General features: G+C 43.6%; 2 protein-coding genes across 7 annotated transcripts in view; one reads left to right on the forward strand and one right to left on the reverse strand.

Moving 5' to 3' along the window:
* The window catches only part of CAMTA1 (calmodulin binding transcription activator 1), a 323,903-nt gene extending 320,780 nt beyond the window's left edge, over window positions 1–3,123 (reverse strand). For all 6 annotated transcript variants that reach the window (XM_068658408.1, XM_068658402.1, XM_068658398.1 and 3 more), the window contains exon 1: window positions 3,003–3,123. The gene's annotated coding sequence lies outside the window, so the exon portion shown is untranslated. The remainder of the gene's footprint in view (window positions 1–3,002) is intronic.
* A 28-nt stretch (window positions 3,124–3,151) lies between these two features.
* Window positions 3,152–21,197, forward strand: DNAJC11 (DnaJ heat shock protein family (Hsp40) member C11). Its single transcript, XM_068658433.1, has 16 exons — window positions 3,152–3,309; window positions 6,441–6,570; window positions 6,952–7,025; window positions 7,932–8,033; window positions 12,896–13,024; window positions 13,738–13,860; window positions 14,916–14,989; window positions 16,048–16,237; window positions 16,605–16,690; window positions 17,145–17,261; window positions 18,216–18,371; window positions 18,676–18,745; window positions 18,867–18,924; window positions 19,569–19,711; window positions 20,171–20,300; window positions 20,936–21,197. The coding sequence occupies exons 1-16, from the start codon at window positions 3,238–3,240 to the stop codon at window positions 20,959–20,961; spliced, it is 1,680 nt and encodes a 559-aa protein (XP_068514534.1). The 5' UTR covers window positions 3,152–3,237; the 3' UTR covers window positions 20,962–21,197.
* The last annotated feature ends 1,013 nt before the right edge of the window (window positions 21,198–22,210 follow it).

A 22,210-nucleotide genomic window follows, 5' to 3' on the forward strand; every position in this document is an offset into this window, starting at 1 on the left:
CAGGGGTTGGCAAATTCTGGAAGAGAGAAAGAGATTATATTTTATGGGAAGAGATTCAATAACCATTCTTTTCCCATAAAGCTGGTGATGGAGGATTGTCACTGCTCCATAGACACACTGTGCACATTTCAGGACAACAGCAACAGAAAATCAATAGCATCTTTTATACGTGAAAAGACATTATCTCTATGGACTCCTAATACTAACAAATGGGACCAAAGCAGACCTTTACTAAAATTTAGTAGTCACCATTAATCTAACCGATAAGAGAGGTACAATGCCAGTCTAGATCTTCAAACGTTTTGTGTTTTGTTTTTTATTTTTTGTTTGTTTTAAAGAAATAACTCTGAATGAAGCTTCACCCTTCACTGAAGCCGAAGAGCCCCCAGATGACACTCCATTAAAAGTCTAACAATGTTGAACCCCAGCTCTGTTACACCAAATCCCCACTGGCATACATTTCCTCTCTGGCTGATGGCTGTAATCAGTAGGAGTTTTATTAGGTGGTAATTTGACAGCTTTGACAAACTCAGCTCAATTTATGGCATCTTCTAGATTTTCCCTCCACTGACCTAAGATAGAACCCAAGTTAATATTACCAAAACCACTTTGTGTGGGGGCAATTTTCCAGTGATGACTGCATGATTCCCGTTACTAAGAAAAGGAGCTAACCAAGGCCTCCTCACCCGCACTCGTCACTCTTACAAGACTAGGGAAGATGTGTCCCCACCCAGCCCCCCAGCTTAGATACAACGTGCACTAGATGGAAGGTCACCACTGGCATCTCTGGCTCTGAAGCAGCAGAAGTGAATCAGTTCTCCTGGAAGACCTCTGATCCTTGTAGCAAAGTCGTCAGCATCCCAGAGAAACTTGTCTGGATGCTTCCCTTAGCTTAAAAGGCCATTTAGCTCCAAGAACAACTTCCCATACAGGGGCATTCAAAGTTCACTGTCGTCTTTTTCTCCATACAGGTCTGATCATTGGTGTCCAAGTGCAGAAACATGGGGACTTCAGGCACCCTTCCCACACAGACCACACAAATCCTCGTGAAGGACCTTCCCAAAGGCCTTTCTGAGCACCTGACTTTACCACTACTCACCCAGAACAAACACCTAGCCCTGCCTTATGACCTTAAGCTAAGAATGGCAATGCTCAGCATCACACCTTTCTAGGTACAGGCTCCATCTCTTCTGAACAAAGCATACTTTATAGGCAGAAAATAAACTATCTAGGATATTAAAGCTCGGAGGGGGTGAATAGCAATGAGAGTTCCTTTAATTTGAATGGTCTGGTCTAAAAAGGAACCAAAGCAATTATGCCTCAGGGAGGAAGGTACCAGTAGATGGTGACCTTTGGAAAATGCAAGAACTGTATCAAGAAACTAGTAAGGCTACTCACGGTTTACAAAAGCAACATGCTAAACACGCTGGAGCAGAAGTCACAGCGTCACGTATCTGACAGCACACAGGTTTGCTAAATCCAGGATCCGATTCCTGGGATCTGCTGCTCTCAGCACAAAGACTGAACCCCACATGGCACCACAACGCCTTCTTACACGGTGTCAGGAACCTGCAAGTAGCACCATGGGCAAGGGAAACACGGCACCCTGCACCAAAACGTGGCACAAATAAGCACTTTTTTTTTTCTGCAAAATTGCTTTTTTGCTATAGAAGTAACTTTTCCTCTGCTGTAATTCAGGGTTTTAAAGAGCTCTCCCCACATGCTTAGAAAGCACAGTTCATATTTAGCTCGCTAAAGTCATCTTTCTCTCTCCCTGTATCTCCCTGCCAAGATGTGACATCTGTGGACCATTCCCAAATTAATTCCCCTGAATCATCTGTGATGCGTGCAAAACAGTGGCCAGAGCTGGCAACGAGCAGCTGTGTCTTTGAGGAAAATGTTAGATCAATCTGGTAAGGGGAAAGTCTCCCAGTAACTTTACCACTAACATCCCTAAGGACTGCACAACTCCCAGATCAAGTCAGAAAAAGAGCCGCAGCTATGACAGGACCAAAATCCATGGGAAAGAGGACGTTGCCATGGCAATTTACATCCTCAGAACTTGAGTCTTCTTTGTAATTTTGCACAGACTCAACTTCTAAACCACGTGGAAAAAAAACAAATCTACCCAGCGGGTTCATTCAGGAAAAGCATGCTGCCAGGTGATTGCCCTGCAGATCCGATGCGTTTCAATGAGGCTTCTCAGGAGGTGAGCTGCTGCAGACCTTGTTCTAAGCAAAATAGCTACAGCGAGCGCTGAGGACCAGTGCTTCCTTGCTAACTACCTTAGATCAGAAGAACTTGTTAAATATCTGAACAGAACTTTGGAAAGGGAAAACAGTTTCAGCTCCATGCTAGGCTGTACTGGTGTTACCCAGAGGCCTTCCAAAAGCTCCTCACGCAGGGAAGCGCTCCCGAGTCACCCCAGGACCACCCCGGCACCACGTCCAGCCGCGGGCAGCACCCCTCCAACAGCACCCAATGCCCCAGCTGTCTCCCTGCCCCCCTACCACAGCGGAGCCGCCAACTCCGTCCCCGGCGGTGCCTCCCAGCGGGGCCCGGCGCAGGGCACCCCGCGAGGCGCTGCCCTCCCCGTGCTCGGGGGTCGCTGCCCGCTCCCAGCCGGCAACACCGCGCGGCTGCCCCCCGGCGGCGGGCCCGGTACCGAAGCCCTCAGCTCCCGGGAGGGCGGCACGGCCCGGTACGGCCCGGTACGGCCCCAGAGCAGCCCCACGGGCCACGGAGGGCCGTGAAGAGGCTCCGGTACCGCCGAAACACCCGCGGGGCAGGGAGAAGGCGGCGGGGGAGCGGCCCCGCGGCGGCCTCACGGGGCTGCTGAGGGGAGGGGAGCGGAGCGGGCCCGGCCCGGCGGTACCGTGAGCACGGAGCGACCGCGGGCGGGGGGGAAACGCCTCACGGGTGGGGCTGCGCGGGCTGTACCACGCGGCTCGGAGCGCGAGGACGGGACCGGGACCGGGACCGGGAGGGAGCCGAGCACTCACCGCGGAGCCCGCGCCCGCCGCCGCCCGCCTCGCCTCACGGCTCCCCGGGGCGGGGCCTGGCCGCGCCTGCGTACTCGGCCCGGTCCGCCCGCCTCCCCCCGTGCGCATGCGCGGCCACGGGGTACCGGGGGGGTGTGTGGGGAGGGGGCTCGGTGCCTCCCCCTCCGCGCCGCCGGGGGGCGCTGTGGGGGCGGGGCCGCGGCCGGCGGTGGCGGCGGGGTGAGAGGTCGGCAAGATGGCGGCGGCCTTGGCGGAGGAGGCGCCGGACAACGAGGACTACTACGCGCTGCTCAACGTGCGGCGCGAGGTGGGCGGCGGCGGCGGGGCGGGGAGGGCCGCGGGCGGCGCGGGAGGGCGGCGGGGTCGGGGCTCGGCCTCCCGTGAGCGTCCTCCGCGGGGCGCGAGGCCGCGGCGGGGCGGGGGGGAGGCGCTGAGGAGGCGCTGAGGGGGCGCTGAGGGGGCGCTGAGGGAGCGCGGCCTCGTGTCCCGGGAGCGGGGTGGGGGTCCCGGGGGCGCTGCCCGGAGCCGCTCGGTGCCCCTGGGGCTCCGCTCGGGCTCCTCACGGTGGCACCGGCACCGGCTGCGGCCTGGCGCGGGGTTAGCTCGGGGCAGGAGGCTGAGCTGGGGGCATCGCCGCCGACACCGGTGAGGAGCCCGTTTCCACGTCAGAATCATATTTTTTGCCCAAATCCAAGGGATCTGTACGCCTCCGTTGGTTTTTCTAAGTCCAGACTTGTGTTACTCGATGCATCCTTTTTTTGGAGGGTTTCTGTGTGGTTCTTGTTAAAATCTTCGGGTTGTGTTTTCACATCGCTCGGCAGGTTTTGTAATTCACGCTCCCAAATGTCACCGATGCGCAGATAGAAAGATTCAGAATAAGATGGGAAGCACGCGGACGCTGTGGCTGCCAGGGAGGGTAACAGCGAGGGCTTAATAGTTAACTGAGCTAGACTTTAAGCTCTTTGACAGATGCCAGAAAATGCAGGTTTGGTACAACAGGGAGCTGCAAACCGAGTTAAGAATGGTCTTTGAAGGAGTAATTCCACGTGAGGGTAGTACTTGGGTTGTTCATTACCCCTGGATAATTAAATTCCGTAGTGCTATCCTGCGTAGCGTTGGTGTGCAGTGACCTTTAGGGTCCTTTTCAACCCAGGCCATTCTGTGGTTCTTGTCTGCTGAGCGAATTTGCGTGGTGGGACAGCCAAGCTTAACGGCAGAGTTAACCAGGGAACTTCGCAGCTGCGGGAAGGAGAGTAAGCCTGCTGAGCGGCAATGTTCTGCTGTGTGTGTGTGGTTAATCTTTCATGGATTTCAGTCCAGTAAAAATGTGGTGGCGTGCCTTAAACACGGAGTGAAGTTGTTTAAGCCCCAGGCAGGGAAATGGTGCGTCTTTTATTACCAAAATTCCAGGCAAAATTAAAAATGTAAGTTGCATATGATTATTACTGACTTATGCGTTTCATTGCAACTTGAAATGATGTCAGTATTTCTTTTAGTGGTTTCTGAGAGCTTGTCGCTCATGAAATATTGAACCAATGACCCAATCTATTCTGCGATGATGAAAGGCCCAATCTAACGTTTTATTGAACATGGCATTTATGAAGAATGAAACTGCTCATTTCTATTATATAATCAATAGCACATTAAGCCATTTATCATTAATTTGATTAATGAATGTCATTTTAGAGCTTTATATTCCCCTACCTTTTCAATCTAGTTTAAATTCAATGTCCAAGAAAGCACAAGGTAGTAAAAAGAAGGTAGCTGGGCTGTAGTTACCTGACTGTCTTGGGACTGGCAAATTCAGCAGGTTTACTTTTGCTATATCATATAGAAAAAAATAACATTAAGTAGTACAAATGTGCAAAGAAATCATCTATTCTGAGGTGTCCTAAAAACTGAATGGACTTGTAGTTCTGGTATGCAGGTGAATGCATTTCCTCAGATGGAAATCCTCACTCTCCTCACCGCGAGTCAGAAGGAGACAGTACTGCAGGAAACAAACCTTCATAGCCTTTGGTTCCAAAGGGAAAGCTAGGAAACTGGGAAAGCTTCAGTCACAGAACATTAGGAGTAGGTGGAACTTGTGTCTTTAAAATCTGTTATCAGAAGATATCAGAAGGCATTGTCTTGGTGCCCCTTTATCACTTGCTGTGTTGTATTCCTACCCATTACAATCCCTCACTGTAATAAAAGGGTGATTGTGTTTGGTTGAAGGAGGCCAGCAAATAACAGCGATGCTGTTCCATTTTTTTTGCTCTGAATGTTTCCCCTGGTGTAGAGAAGTGGTACTCTGCTTTCTGCTGCTCTGCAGTAAGTGCCCCAGGAATCGATTCTTGCATGGACGGTTTCCTAGCTGGCCAGCACGAACCTCTCTGACGTCCTGGGAGCTGCATTTGCTAACCGGGCCTTTCAGGGAAGTTCCAGTTGATTTTGGTAACTACATCTCTAAATGTGTGTTAATCAGCTTTCAAGGAATAGATAGTGGCTGAAATACAAGGAACTAGGTGAGAAAGGGGAAGCTACCAGGACTTTCTAGAGTCAAAAAAAAAAAAAACAAAACCCTGCTCTGAGATTGTCTTCTGGGAGATGATAAAGGAAGGCATGTTTTATTATTCCATTGATTCTGACAGAGCCATCCAAAATCTCTATTCACCAAATGTCTTTGGAATGAGGCCAGATGCCATCTAAAATTCCAGAGTAGTTGTGAGCACAATTTTTTTTCTTGATGCATTTAGTGACTTACTGGTCTTCTGTTCATCCATCTATGGCAGGTGAGTGAATTTTTGAGGGGACGTGATGTGCCTGCCATTCTCACAGCACAGCAAGTGTCCTTGCTGTATAGGAAAGGAAATGCCAGGGAGCATAGCAGTGATGGGAATAATATAAAATTACAGTTTTAATTTTCTTTACAGATGTGCAAAGTCAACGTTTTTTGATAGTTGCTGTGTTTTTCAATAGTTAGATATGCTTGAAAGTTGAGGATTAAAATAGAAGTAGAATTTGGTGTAAAGCTCTGTATTGAAGTGACCAAGATGAGTTTGACTTTGAGGTGACTTTGTTTTTCTTCTCTTCTGAACTGAATTGGGGAGATAGCAGTCTCCCCAATTAATTGTAGTAAAAACAGCATATGAACACAGATTTCGTTTTGAATTTGTTTGTTTGGTTTTTACCTAACGTTTTTTTTTTTAACCTAGGTGTACCTTGATGAGCTGCTGCTGTTACTTGTCATGTTATAAATAGCTTGGAAAATACTGAACATTTTGTTAGCTTAAGTAAACAGTGTGTCCCTACACTGAAAGAGAAGTCCGTTCTTGATCTTGTGTAAGCAAAAGTAACGGATCATAATAGCTGTTGGACTTCTAAGGCTGGTTTTGAGAAAGGTCTTTTTTAATTAGCCTTGGTTGTGTCTAAATTCATTTTTATTGCTTTTTGCAGGCCTCTCAGGAAGAACTAAAAGCTGCCTACCGCCGTTTGTGTATGCTTTATCATCCAGACAAGCACAGAGACCCAGAGCTGAAAACACAAGCTGAGCGGCTGTTTAACCTTGTCCACCAAGCTTATGAAGGTCAGGGGTTTTCTGGAGCACAAACAAATATTATTACAAAATAGTAATAACATTTCCTGATACTTGGTAATTTTTTATTCCCTGTTCCTCTCCTGTAAATCAGAGGAGCAATGCAGTATAAATTCTGCGATGAACGAGATCATAGAATCATTAAGGTTGGAAAAGCCCTCTAAGATCACCTACTTCAAGTGTCCCCCTGCCACCAATATTGCCCACTAAACCATGTCCCTAATCAACATCCAGCCTTAAACGCCTCCAGGGGTGGTGACTCCACCACTTCCCTGGGCAACCTGCTCCAATGCCTGACTTGCCTCAGCACCCTGTTGGAAAAATACTGTGGAAAAATACTGAGTTCTTGCCTCTTTTGATTTTAATTTGCAGTGCTTAGCGATCCACAGACCAGAGCCATCTATGACATATATGGGAGGAGAGGACTGGAGATGGAAGGATGGGAGGTGAGAGAAATTTATCACATTACGGCCAGTGGAATTGACTAAACCTAGGTTTATCTGAAATTCTTGTTAATATGGAGCTGCACTGACACCTTGGTGTTAAAAAATGCCTGTCTGCTAGAAGGCATTCTTGTTTAATTTTCTTTCTCTTTTTCTCCCTGCTCCCTCCCTGGAACACTATAATGGGTTTTCAAAGAATACTTGCTTTTTTTTACTTGACAAGAGAACAATAAACCTGACATTGAGTTCTCTAATAGGATATTACCATGACAGGCAACATCTTTGTCTGAGACAAATGCATCAGTATTGTCCAGCTAGGCTTGTCTTTCTCATCTGAAACTTTTTTTTCCATACCAGTTAGCCTGTGGGTTTGATTTTTTTTTTCCTGTCTTGCTGGGAGGTGGGGGAGGGAACAGCTATAGAGTGCTATGAAAAAGAGCTTATCTGTTCCTGGCTTTCCTGTTAAGTCCCCTCTGTCAGTCTTAGTCAATTAAATTATACTGCTTGCTGCAAAATCATATTATATGGTGTCAAGTCAGTACCAAGATCAAGTTTGGGGTTAGTAGCAAGTCATGTGTAGCAATGGCAGCATATAACAGACATTTTGAGCTGTCTTCTACCTGTGGTCTGAAACCTTCTTGTCCTATTTTTTTCAAGAGAGTAGATAAGAACAAGACCATTTCACTTCTCTCAAAGCATGTGTTTTACTCTCTTGCTTGCCATTCGATCTGGCCCAGGTGTTTGGTTCCAAACTCTGATTATTAAAACTCATGCAGAGTAGCTTACAGCAGCATCAGGGACAAAGTATTAGAGCGTACCCAGGTCAGTGGACCTCATTTCCACCAGCAGAAATGCCCTGGACATTCTCTCTCTGGTAATCTTTTGTGTATTCAAATTCTTTTTAAACAGGTTGTGGAAAGGAAGAGAACTCCAGCTGAAATCAGAGAGGAATTTGAGCGTTTGCAGAGAGAGAGGGAAGAGAGAAGACTACAGCAGCGAACGAATCCAAAGGTAAGCAGACCATCCCAGTCTCAACAGTGAATCCCTAAATCTTTAGAAATATTCAAGGGTGATGAGTTTCAGTGAAGGGCTATGGTAAATATCCCCTTTGGTATCCACACTTAGTGCATTACTTTTCCTTTTTTTGAATGTGTGATTTCTTTGGAAAATGTGGGGAAAAAAGCTAGATCTTTGAACAATATTTCTCCTTACTTTTTTCTGTTGATAAATTTCAGAGTAAAATACCTCTTTCAGCAATTTTAAGAAAACATTCCTTACACTGAAATTTTTATGAATTCTTTCCAAATATCCAAAATGAAACCCTGCAGTTACCTGATAGTTTTTTCCCTTCAACACTGCTGTAGCGTCACAACAATGTGGGCAAATATTCAAATGCAGCCTTGAAACCAACAAAAAATATGAGGCAGCTACCAAACCAGATGGGTAGTGGAACTCCTCCTGCTCACTGTGAGCACTTGCAGCACAGTGGGCAAAATCAACCTGAGCAGGGTTGGGATCTTGCCAGTTTCAGTTAATGCCTGTTTTAAGATAGTTTCATTACGCTTTTACAAAGAGAATCATTGAATATTCCATTCTCATCTCTCAGTCCATTTAAGCAGCAATAAAGTGACCCTAAATGACCCACCTCACAGCTGAGTCTTGACTGTTTAGGGATGATGAAGAATCCTGTGATGAGGATGATCTGCTTGTGGTAGCATTGGAATGGCAGGGAAATATGGAAATGATGATTAACCACTGCTTCCTGTCACCTGCCGGGACTTGAGTACTCCAGTAGTTTAGAATAGTAATGGCCTTGCAGGCTCTTGGCTTGATAAATAGGTAGGCAAACCCAGGTTTTGTCAGGATTCCCAGTGAGTGAGGTTTCAAAGAATCAGGAAAGTCTTGGTTTTCAGGCAGTGAATAACATTATCTGAGAGTTGCATCTACATTCACCTAGTGTATTTAGACTTTAGTCTGCCAGTTAGCTTTTTTTTTTTTCTCCCTCTCTCTTCCCTACCTCTTTTCTCCTTAAACTATCAGGAATGATTTTATTGCTTATTTTTGAACCCCCTGTTCGAAATCTGTTTCTTTCATGTAGGATAGAAATATGGTGGGGAGCCTTAGTTTTCCTCTCTCCACCCTGAGGTAACTGCAGATATTTATATAGACAAAGAAACTTTCTCTGTCTCAGAAGAATAACTTATGAGATAGCAGAATTTGTTTTATTTATAAATGCTTATATTCTTGATAGAAAAATGGGTATCTCCAGAGTCAAATTGACTAATATGGATCTCCCGGCTGTTGTGATTAATGTACAGATATTAAGAACTTGCTTGTACTGGAAGGGTAAATAAACAGCAGGTGATATGTAAATATGACTTGACAACATATTCCAGGCAGGAAGAGACTTCTGGATGCCACAAAATGGGGCAAGTCAAAATGTCTCTGTCGGAGATGAGGGTGATTGGGGTCAGAAAGATACTGGCAGAGAGAGCATGGTAATCTCCACATAACCCTGTGACTTCAGGAATTTGACATTTTATCTGGGCATTTTGCCGTGGCTGTGAGCAGTAAAAAGCAGAGCTGGGTTGTAAGCCTCAGCCTCTGTGTCCTGTGATAAAATTAGCCATCTGGGTGTTTACAGCAATTGCTGATTGGCATCCTATAGAAATGTCTCTCCAGGCAGTGTTCCTGTGGAATTAGTGGCACAGCTGTGATCATTTCATACATGAGCACGAGATTTTTTTTAAATTTCCAACATTTTGTTAGTTCTATAAAATGGCACCAGCAAAATAAAGCATTTTAACCAGAAATGTTGAGCAATAACCAGATGTAGGCAATGTGGCAGGTTTTGATTTGAATCTATTATTTGCTTTTAGAGTTTTGTTTTCACTTTCAAAGACATGCAGAACGGTTGAAAAGTTCATTATTTGATTTGAGAAGAACAGCTTCCTGTTCGGAGAAACTAAATCCCATTATTTTCCTGCTGTGGAAGGTCAACATTTAAGAAGTGTAGGTCCCTCAAGGCTTAGCCTCGCTTCCATATGTCACCTTTCAGAAGGCAAATCCATTTGGAAAAAGATGAGGATGGAGGATATTCCTCTCTGGCACGTCTCGTAATTTCATCAATAGCAACTGTTTCATATTTGCAGGAATGTTAAATAAAGGTGATTTTAAAAGGTGATGCCAGATAACACTTAGGATGGTTCTGTAGTGCTGTTACCGACTTCCCACCCTGCTGAGCTGGTGTACTTTGCAGCATGTTGCTGAGCCTGCACAGCCAACTTCTGAGCAGAGCTTTACAGCTTTTCCCTGCTGTTCGTACTTTGGGGAGTGTTTTTCCTTTTCCAATGGTCTGAGCAGGTGGCTGATGGGGAATTGCGAGTAGCAGCACTCCCCTCTCTATTATCCGGTGGCATAGGGGGTGCTGTCGTTCTCAGGGAATATTTTTAACACTACCATCTGCTGCTTTTCCTGTACTTGTGTGTGAGCCAGTTTCCTTGCCAGGACCTATAGGTCTCTGAGGGTGACTTCACCTGCTTGGCAGGAGGTAAAATACCTGCATGGAGTTCGCTGCTCACTTCAGCAAAAAGAAACTAAATAGAGGCTCTGCTGAGGCTGAGGGAGGGACGCCACAAAGGAGGAAACCGAGATGCTCCTTTCCTCTGAATGAATCTTGGAGATTTCCATGAATAGGTCCAGATGTTTTCCTTTTGACTTCTTCATTTTCATTGAAAGGAATACTTGTTTTAAAATTCATAGGTGTGAAAACAGAAATCATAAAATTTTGAGTATGATTGAAAGAAATTAGGTGCAATGAATGTCAGGAATGTTTACAACTTTGTACATACTAACAGAGTACAAGTATTGCAGTACAATTAAACAGATTGCTATAAAAATATTTTTAATTTCTTTAGTGCAAATACTTAAGAAATCTTTACTGCTGCTTATTTTCTGATCTGAGTTGAAAATATGTATCTTTTAATTTTCTTTTTGCCACTCAAATTCAACATGCTTGCTACTTAGTTTGATAACCTTTGTTTAAAAACATTTAACTTGGAATTTAAAGTTGCAGTCTGGCAGAGGTTCTTCACTGAATGTGGCACTCCAAGTGGAAAACCTTTCTGTCCTGCATCTGCTATGAAGATCTTGGGTTTTATACTTCTTTGAAATGAATAGCATCAGAAAAAAACAGCAGTAGTTCTCTGCTTTGTTAAAATAAAAGTTCACCTTTACTTAAACGTGTTTGAGCAGTCACTCTGGATTGCATTTATTGGAATTTCATTGAGTGAAGTTGGCACTCTTTGTTTCTCTTTGGCTATTTTCCTCGGTTGCTTTCCAGACGGTTGGAGCAGCAGCACAGGGCTGCACAGCTTCCTAGGCAGTTGGCAGTTTTGCCTTGCTTCACTGTTACTTTGGCCTTGTTTCAAGGAACAACACAACATATGAGAGGCCTGAAACTGAAGAAGTTGTAGCGTTTGAAGAGCAGATCCCTTGAAGGTGACTTTGCAGCTCATGCCTGAAAAGTAGTGTTCTGCATAAAGGGCAGGACCTTGTCATTTGTATCACCACAAACAGAAAGATAAGCGTAATTGATTTGAAATTCAACAGCCTTTCTAGAATAAATTGTAAAAAATAAAAATAAAAATGGGACGCAGCTCTTATTCCAGATTTCTCCTGAAAATAATTGCACTTTCTATGTTAATATTTATAATTTTTTTTTCTGTGCAAGCAATCAGAAAATAAACATTGAGAAGAGGTCAGGAATCTCCACAGTAAATAAATAGTTGGGAGCCAAACCAAACAGAAGTTCTGAGTCCTGTCAAGCTCTGCAATTCTTCATTTTTTAAGGTTCAGGATTTTATTAGAATGCAGTGAGCATGGAAAAATTCTGAGTCAGATTGAAATAAGAATTTATTCTGTCCACACTTAGACTCTGTGTGAATGTTTTTTGTACCTACCCAGTTACTGAGGGTTGTTCATACAAATTGCTCAGTTAATTCTATGCTTGTGCATAGGGTTTGTTTTTTTTTTTTGCAACTGGTACATTTTATACGAGCTGTAATGCTGTTTAATTGATCTATAGGGAAGTTTTCAAAAGCCTCTTGAAATTATATGACCCAGACAAGGATCTAATCATGCCCTTTTCAAATGAAGCCATTCTTGCAGTTAGTATGATTGAACACAGCAGCAGGTAGACAGACTATCTAGCTGTGGCCTAGTTTTTGTAGGAATAAGCTTAAGGCATTATTTCTGTGGCCTGAGAAAGGAAATATTTACCACTTGCTAAAAGTCTGTCAAGCTTTTCTTCTGATTATGAGATATAAGCTAGGGAAAAGAAAATGAAATGTTGACTGACGAGCTCAATTACAAGTGAACAATGCAAAGTTTTTTGAGATAATTCATAAGAAGAAAGCATTTAGAGAATTTCTGGCCAAGTTCCATTGAAGAAGATTCATTTCTGAAGTATATTGATTCAACTTTAAAATATTGACAAATTGGTGGAGGAGGGTCAGTGGTGGGGGAAGGAGATACCCTCTGCATGAAAATGTCCTACCTACTTCTGTTACATTTAACAACAGAAAAAATTTCCACTAGTGCTACAGGTTGCTTTCATTCCTCCTGAAAAATAAAAAAAACTTGTCTTTTATCCAGTTTATTTTATGATTTATATTGCTGTTCTAGAATACTGCAAACATTTTTGTTTGTCTTTAATGGGTAAGAAATGCATTTTAGAGTGGAAAATGTAATTATAAAACAAGAAAAAGCAAAACAAATCTTTTAACTAGTTGCCTATAAAGATACTTTAGCCAGTTGGCCTGGATATGTTGGATGTTTGTTAATAATAGGTACTTGTTTCACTTGTTCCTTAGGGAACCATTAGTGTTGGAATAGATGCCACTGACCTCTTTGATCGTTATGATGAAGAATATGAAGATGTACAAGGGAGCAGCTTTCCCCAGATTGAAATAAACAAAATGCACATATCCCAGTCCATCGAGGTAAGGAGGACAGGCAGGCATTGCGTCTGGTGTGGGTCAGGGCCTGAGATAACGAGGAAGTGCAAGCCAGCAGAAAGTGAAACACTGCTCAGGGGGGTTCTCGTCTCTCTTCATGGGGGGACGTGATTAACCGGTGTGGGTGGGAGGCTCAGTTCCTATAAGACTGCATGTCTTATATGTAGGGACAGATTTGCACACTATAGTGGTCCTACTTTCCTGCTAGCAGGGAGGCTGAATTGTGATTAAAAACAGGTATCTAGTTTTTTTCTAAACACAGAGCATTCAGTATATAAAAACACACTGTCCTGATTAAACCACAACACACACATCATCCGAATTTGAGGATACAGGTAAGAAAAAGAAGGGAAAATGTATATACTCAGTTACAAAGGGTTGAAGAAATTTAGTCTGCTAGCAAGATTAAAAGGGATTGCAAATAAGGTCAGGACTACAAGGTGGTACGTCAGTGTCACAAGCACCTGATACTGTAAGAATTATCTGGCTTTGGTGCATTCTGACTACAAAATTTAGAGCAAGTGTGGCTGTGTCTGGTTTGAACACCTGGACGTAGTGGATGACGAGGTTTCAGTTGTAGTGTTAACTGTCTCTGCTTACGGTCTGCACTCACCTGCAGGTTTGATCATGTCTTTGCAGAGTATGCATTAAATGTGTGAACTGGGATCATGTTGGTAACAATACGTTAATTTTTTCAGGCACCACTAACTGCCACGGACACAGCAATACTGTCTGGTAACCTCTCTACCCAGAATGGGAATGGAGGTGGATCAATTAATCTTGCTCTTAGACGGGTGACATCTGCCAAGGGATGGGGAGAGGTAAGAGCACTCGATGTTATGCATTTTTGTATCTATGGGGGGAAATAGTTTAACTTGCAGGCAGGTATGATCGAAGTAGCTAAAAGGTCCCAGGTAATCACCTGTGGTGACTCCTTTTATACGAGCACAAGCTCTGTTGCATGAGACTGATGTCTTTATTGGAGATGCTTTGTGGTGTTGCTGTTGTGGCTGGCAGGTATCTGCTTTCTGCAAGTCCTTTTTGTGCATCAGCTGCTGTTAACCTGTTTCCTCAGTGTGTGAGAAATGGGAATTTTCCACTTATTTGGAAATTCATGGACTGGAGGCATTTGATTTATATTGGGCTTTTGTAATGTTAATAACATAGGAGCTTGTAGATATAGTCAAGAGTCAGATAACTGAAAAAGTCAAAAAAAAAAAAAAAAAAAAAAAAGACCCATATAACAAATCTACTAGGGAGATGCAGATGTAGTAGGAACTGTTTCTGCAGGATTGTCGAGGGAGGTGTCAGGTCAAAGAACTGCCTCTGTTAATGAGAATGGACAGCACCAAATAAACATTGAATAGCAGCCCTGGAAATCACCCAGACTATTGTCTGAAACAGCAGGCGCATTTTGCAGACACTGAGACTGTGCAGCAGCAGAACTGCTGACAACAGTTACTGTGAGGCTGTCCTAACCGTTCTTCTCCAGTTATCTGCAAGGCCATCTGCATCAAAGTGGTGAACATTAAAGACAAGGACTCTTACACTCAGAGCGCACCAGCCTGGCTTCATGATTTGCCACTGGAGGGCTATGGTGGTGGTGTTTTCTCTGTTTTTGCTGGAGCAGCCAGAGCCAGGTGCTAGTTAGCATGTAGGGCTACAAAAACGGCTTTGTTTTACTCAGGATGACACCACTCAGTGAGACACCTCTTGTTCTAAATGCAAAGCTAGCAGAAAAGAGAGGATGCTAAAATATGCAGTAAATATTCAGAAATGTGTAAAATACCTGTGGTGTAAATGATGCTTGTGACATACTTTGTCACTTGCAAAAGATGTTTTCTTCTAACTATTCGGCATTGTGCCTTTATAACAGTTGGAGTTCGGAGCAGGAGACCTTCAGGGACCTCTCTTCGGTCTGAAGATATTCCGTAATCTTACACCAAGATGGTAAATATTGCAAAAATGGTTTAGCGGTTAATATTTCACACTAAGGAAGCAAACAGCTTGAATTCATTTTCATGTTAATTCTAGACTTGTTTTCTGTCCTACAAAATAATGTCTTTCTTCTTTAGACTTTAGCTGGTGTTTTAGTGCCAGTCAAAATGCCTGTATTCTTTTTGTGTGTTAGCATCCTCTATTTTAATGCTTCTATTTTAAGGAGGGTTTTTGTTCTACTTCGTTAATTTGTATTTGATCTTGTCATGAAATCATGATACTCAAGACATGATCTCACAAAGAGATCAATAGAAGCTTGTTCTAAAATGGAGAGCTGATGTCGCTGTAGTCAGCCAGAAAAATGTGTACATGTTCTTAGATCAATAGAGGACTAATAGTAGAGGCTCTTTGTATATAAATCTGTATTGCACTGTTCGAGTAAACACGTCTTATGATTAGTTTAAAGATACAACATCATCTTCATGGTAGGAAATTTGTATTTAGCGCAGATACTGAGAAGCTTTTAGTCTTTACAAAGTATTATTAAGCCTCTTGTGAAAATGCTACGTTTTAAGAGACTACTGTTACTGTACTGTTTTCCTACTTCAGGAGGAACTATAGGGTTTCTTTTCCATGAAGCTTTACTGATATTAAGGGCTACCTACTGACCAGAAGATGGTATGTTTCTCACTTCTTAAAACAGAAACAACTTCTGGATCATAGCAGATCAGTAAAAAGCTACCATTTCTTAAGCTAGTTTTGTAGGAAAGCAGTTCTAAGCAGATGACCAGATTTTTTTCTGCCTAGGGCAGAAGGGCAAAGATTGGAAGGGAGCTTGTTGTGTGGATTGCAGTGCTGTGGCACAGTCCAGTAAACTAGGGCATGAGCATACATTTCTGGGGAGGTACAGTGGTGGCCAGTACAATATAAATTAGTTTGGAGTTTTTCCTTAAACCCTCAGGGGTCATGCTTTCTGCAAGACAGTCTCTGCACATCCAGCGAGGCTCACATGCAAGAGAGAATTTGAGGCCTTCTGGAGAGCCTGATGAGGCTTTTCTCATTCCTTCTAGTTTTATCACTACAAACTGTGCTCTGCAGTTTTCATCCCGTGGGATCCGCCCAGGCCTCACCACAGTTCTAGCCCGCAACCTTGATAAGAACACGATGGGATACTTACAGTGGCGGTGGGGCATCCAGTCAGCCATGAACACGAGCATCGTCCGGGATACAAAGACCAGCCATTTCACAGTGGCGTTACAGGTGAGAGTCCTGCTGCTGTGTGCAGGGGACAGTGTCTCAGATTTTCTCTTCCAGCAGTGTTTTGGCTTGGGAATAGAGGGTAAAGGAGCAGTCGATACCGTCTCTTAAGAACATTTAACATAGCTGACCAGCTGCATTTGACAGAGCACAGCACTTTGTACCCAGCAACCTGACATCTGATGTGGATCAGCTCAGATTAGGGTTAGGATGGTCAACACAGACTGCACAGATTGTGGGCTGTGACAAGTAAGTGGCAGACATTGCTATGTTTTCTGTGCCACTTAAAGGATAAGACAGGAAATGTAGGGGGAACATTCAAAAGTGGCCAAGGGTATGTTTTCATAAATTTGTGCCTTTTGTATTTCAGCTGGGAATCCCTCATTCTTTCATGATGGTCAGTTATCAGCATAAGTTTCAGGATGAGGATCAAACACGAGTGAAAGGTTCTCTCAAGTAAGTGTGCAAGAGGAAATTTGCGTTGCTCGGGGCTTGAAGGATGTTATCTCCTGCTTTTGTAGGGCTTCACGTTCCACACAAATTGAATGTAGTCTTTTGGAATCTGCTTTTCTTTAATTATAGTGGATAAATGACTGAAGTGAGTGTCTTGGAGGCTTAGTTCTGTGTGTCTCTTGAGATAAGCTGAACATAAAATACCTGTGTGTTTGATACCTCCATATCATTGCCAATAAGAAAGTCGGAAGTTTTTGTAGTTTTCTAACTCCTTTACTTAGCTGAAAAGGCTAATCTTATCTTGTAGGTACAGTGCGATTCTTCCTGTAGCCAACATGTGGTGCACACAATATATCTGCTGTATGATTTACCTGGTGGGGAGTTACACTAAACAGAATTCAGTAAAGAGAAATTAGAGTCTTCCCTGTCTTACCAGTTTTCGGTTTTCCCATTCTAGGGCGGGTTTCTTTGGGACCATAGTGGAGTACGGAGCAGAGAGGAAGATCTCCAGACACAGCATTTTAGGAGCCACTGTCAGTGTTGGAGTTCCCCAAGGAGTGTCTTTGAAAATCAAGTCAGTTCAAGATTATAACTGTTGTTTGCAGAGGCTGACCATAACCTGCATTATTCTAGTTCAGAAATTCAGGTGGGAAGGTCCCAGTCTTAAGGCAATACAGGTATATTGACATTATCACTAAAAGGTTGCAACTGCCCTCACCTCTAATGCAAGCTGTGCTCATACTACTCTGAGCCTGAAACACCTCTTTGGGGACTGTTGCGTGCATGCATCAAAATACTCTGAAAATAAAGGTTAAGTTTTAGAGCATTATGGTAAGTGAATGGAAGACTTCCAAAAATATTATTAGAAGAAATGTATTTAATTGCATTCCATTTATACAACACTGTGCATAGGTATATACTCAAATTAGTGAATTATCATTAACTAATATAGATGATTATACTATTAATAAGGCAGTTCACAAATGCCAAATTCTCAAGGGTTTATAAACTGTAGTGCACTTTTTAACTGTTGCCAGCAGAGGGCATGCCAGGATGAAGAAAATATAAAGACATTAAGATCTCAGTCTCAGGAAGAGTGTTTTCTAAAGTAAATGTCACAATAAACTTCAGAAGAACGTTAATGTACTCCTTCCTTGAAGGCACATGCTGGGGTTGTGAACATAGACCTTCTCTATTACCATTTTCTTTTCTCTTCATGATGATGTTGGTCCCACTGTCTGATTAAAGTAATGACCAAACAGATTCTCCTAAGATTAATAAAGCACTTAAGAATTACCAGGTATTAGCACAACAGAGATCTACCTTATGACAGTGGCTCTTGGTGGCGTTAGCTGACTGCTTTACCATTGCCATGTTCAGGTTTACAACTGTTTCATATTTGTGAGTGTTCAGTGTTCATTTCTATCTCCTCTTCTTTGGGGGTTGTTGCTGCTGCAAAGTATATTTAATCAAGCACATTAAACTCTGCATTTCTTCTGACCTGTCACTGTTCTTTTTTTTGTTGCAGGTTGAACAGGGCTAGCCAGACCTACTTCTTCCCTGTCCACCTAACAGATCAGCTGCTTCCCAGTGCTGTATTTTATGCCACTGTGGGACCCCTAGTTATCTACTTTGCCATGCACAGGCTAATCATCAAACCCTACCTCAGGGCACAAAAGGAGAGGTGAGCTAGCAAGACTGTGTTTGAAATACAGAGCTGGGAAGTCCTGCTCAAGTGCTTCTGGGAGTCTGGTGCAAAGGTTGGAATGTCCAGCTGAAGCACTGTGTTACACTACATCGTCAATACTACTGAGTTCTGGAAGGCTACAAAAATATCTTGAAAGGTGGGGAAGAACCTTGAAACCCAACTCATTTGAGTGAGATTGTGGGTCAGTTGTAATTGGGGTGGGTAAGTAGACATTTGCCACTTTGTGGCTGAATTCCATTCATTGTGTACACCTGATGTGATGTTGATTTCCTTATGCCAGGGAGCTGGAGAAGCAAAGGGAGAGTACTGCCAGCGACATCCTTCAGAAGAAGCAGGAGGCAGAAGCTGCAGTAAGTCTTTCCCATAACTAAGCCCTCTTAGTTGGAGGAAGCTGTTTTTACTTGGCTTGTCCCTTTGGGACCCAGTGCCTGACACTGCTTGATTTTTACTCTATCCCTTGTATTTTGACAGGTCCGGTTAATGCAAGAGTCTGTCCGGAGGATAATTGAAGCAGAGGAAGCCAGAATGGGTAAAGATTGTAACACCACTTCCTTGTTCCATAAAGTTGAAGAGAGAAAGGAACAATACAAACATGAGGTGGTTAAGGGAGGCATGAAGCATCGTATAATTGCTGTTGTGCACCTATTGGGAAAGGCCCACTGTGATTCAGCATCTGGTGTCAAAGCTTAGGGATGCACTGAATGTTGTCCTGGGGCAGATTACATAATCGATCACTAGGATGTAGACAACAGTTTGGATTCATCTCTGCACAAAAGAGAGTTTATGTATAAGAATGTGCGAAAGTTTAAAGTTTGGGTTCTGCTGATATCTAATCTACACAGCTTACTCTTGGATCATAATGGAAATGAGTTCTGATGTTCGCTAGCAATTTCCAAGAGACTCTTCCAAAGTAGGCTGAGTGACATTCACTTGGACTGTCACATCAGGGTGACATTTAAGTCATGTCCTTCTGTCCTATCACTGAAGACTGCTAACAAGCACCCAAGTGTAAATGTGCTTCTGTCTTGAGAAACATGGGGCCAGGCAAGGAGGATTTAAATATCATTGAAAGAAAAAAAAAAATAGAAAATGCTGGATGTTTTTTCCATTAGTGTCTGCACAGCTGTTGGTGGCAAGCCTTTCATCACATCTGTGGTTTCATATGAAATGCAGGTCTGATTGTAGTGAATGCCTGGTATGGGAAGTTTGTTAATGACAACAGCCGGAAGAATGAGAAGGTGAAAGTAATAGATGTGACTGTGCCCCTGCAGTGCTTGGTGAAGGACTCTAAGCTCATCCTTACAGAGGCATCCAAGGTACGTAGCTCTAATGTCAAAGCATATACTCAGGCGCTTAAGTGTGTGACTCAGAATTTTGATTGAACCGTGTGTTGTCCTACTAGGGAGTTTCTCCAGTGTGTTTGAAGCTAGTAACTCTAGGTCAATTTACAGAAGCCACTTCTGTACAAGCGTTATGAACCTCTAGGAAATCGTTTCTCTGAGCATTTCCAATGTCAAAGAAACAGTGTCTCAGTGTTCTGTGTGGAACAGTGTGTGTTAGAGATTCTGGGGCTGCACACCAGCAACTTCCTGACCCCCTGATTCAATCTTTTCTGCATTTAGAACTTGCCATTGGGGATGTAATTTCTTAGCTTCTCATCTCATTACCAACAAAACTTTGTTCTTCTAGTTTTGTCACTAGTAAAAGGTTTTGGTCAGTTGAAGATCTGCAAAAGTCCATTCCCTAATGCTCAGTCTATCCTTCTGTGTTTAAAGGTTGGGCTTCCAGGTTTCTACGACCCCTGCGTGGGTGAGGAAAAGAGTTTGAAAGTGCTTTACCAGTTCCGGGGAGTTCTGCACCAAGTGATGTCAGCTGACAATGAGGCCCTTAGGATACCAAAGCAATGTAAGTAGCTCCTTCCTTCAGGACCCAGTAAAGGATTACCTCAGATTTATGAGGAGAAGCAGCGTGCTGCCTTCCAGTCTAAGATCTGGTGGCAGTGATGCTGTTCTGCTGCTGCTTGGGATCTGTCAGCTGGAGGTTTTCCTGCTGGCATGCTGGAGGTACCTCCCATTGGTTAGTGAGTGGTGGGATATAGAGCATTGCTCTGTACTGAATTGGACTGACCCATAATATACCTCTGGATTAGGACTGTAAAAGACCTCAACAGCAGCTCTTCATACCAGCAGATGAATGCAACTCTTCATGCCATCTAACCTTAGATAGACCTGAGTTAGAAGCAGAGGCTTCCTCCAGCTGCTGGTATCCCTGTTAGGCAATTCACGTCTGGCCTGCACCAGATTTCTTCCTCATGTTTTCTCTGCCAGAATCGTTTTGTGAGACATCATCTACTAGTGACGTGTTTTACTGGTACCACTGTAGACCTGTGCAGTTAGCTAAATGGCACAAACCCCTGTTAACTCTAGACTGCTTCGTTGGCCCAACTGAGTGACCAGGAATGTTCCTGATACAGTAGTTAAGGTCAAGCTAGGATGTGTCTAGAAAGTGGCGTGTATCCATTTACTGTTCTCATCCAACAGCTCACAGAATCGATGCAGACGGCTAATCTGGTGAGAGTGTGCGCTTCTGTTACGGTACCTGGGTCAACGGAAACTGCAAAACCTTCCCCCAGATGCTCCAAGTTCGAACAGAGACATTTTTATTTTTACTATCTATATAGCAGGTGGTGGCCTACCAATTATGTTAGGAGAAAAAATGAGAGAACTTGCTTCTCAAGGTGACTCCAAGGCAATACTTCTCTGAATTGTGGCTCAGTAACCAATAAAGCGACATGACTCTGAACGCGCAGTGCTTTCTGCTGAGGTTGTGTGAGCGGGCACTGAGCACCACCCGTCATGCAGCCATCTTCCCAGTTGCCATTTAGCCACAGTCCATTTGTGCAGTCTCACATACATCTTCCTGCACTGAACAAGGAAGAAGACTTGTTCTCGCTTCTCCACGTGCTTACTGGGGTAGGTAACATAACTTTTTCTACTCCTGAGGGAAAGTTAAGTTCTCTGAGTTAAGGCCACCTCCAGTCTTTTGTGTAAATCCTTTTGTTGGAAAGAGGACAGAACTCATTTTCCATCCTAATTCTGTATTTGAAATGTACTTGTTAAGAACAAGTATGTTTGGAATGAAGCTCTTTGCTTTTTGTAGTGACATGGATCTCTTCCATATGAATCCGTTCAGCTGCTCACTTCAAACACTGCTATTCCGGATGAGGACACTAGGCATAATGATCTTACTAACTCTTCTTCTGTCACCCAGAACCATCTCCTGTCAATGTTTTCAGGAAAGTAGGAAAGCAAACTGGGGAGAAGGACAATTCATGTAATTTATTTCTAGGAAAAAGAGGAATGTAATTTACAGAAGTAAACCAGACCAAAGTGAGAAGCCAAATGGGGTAGAGAGCTGAAAATGTAAAGTTCAGCCTTCTTCTAAAAAAACGTCAGTTGTGACATAAATTGGCTGCGTTAGTCTTGCATGGAAGCCATGCTGATGGTTTAGCAGCAGTCCTGTCCTAGTGACACAGCAAATAGAAATGGCAGCCCTGTACTATCTACTAAATGCTGTGTATGTCAGTACTGCCGAAATCTGGGGGGGTGTTGGTTACGGAGAAAAGGAGTAATTGTGTCTGAGTCACAGTTCTGCTCCTGGTGAGTCCTAGAGCAGCCTTTGTGGCTTACATGTGTGAGACAGGAAAAAAAGTATCTTGGCAGTGCATTGCTGCTCTTGACAATTATTACCATAAATCATTTCCTGACATGTATCTGGTCCCTTTTTCTTTTCAACCATGGTTCTCTTTGCTCAAG

This window comes from Anas acuta, chromosome 22 (genome assembly GCF_963932015.1).
Source record: "Anas acuta chromosome 22, bAnaAcu1.1, whole genome shotgun sequence".
Taxonomy (NCBI): Eukaryota; Metazoa; Chordata; class Aves; order Anseriformes; family Anatidae; genus Anas; species Anas acuta.

Bases quoted from the DNA above. Each gene is read 5' to 3' on its own strand.
- DNAJC11 (XM_068658433.1), top strand. From the start codon at position 3,238: ATGGCGGCGGCCTTGGCGGAGGAGGCGCCGGACAACGAGGACTACTAC. The intron at 6,571-6,951 runs GTCAGGGGTTTT...TTTAATTTGCAG, and splicing joins TGTCCACCAAGCTTATGAAG to TGCTTAGCGATCCACAGACC. The intron at 13,861-14,915 runs GTAAGAGCACTC...CCTTTATAACAG, and splicing joins CTGCCAAGGGATGGGGAGAG to TTGGAGTTCGGAGCAGGAGA.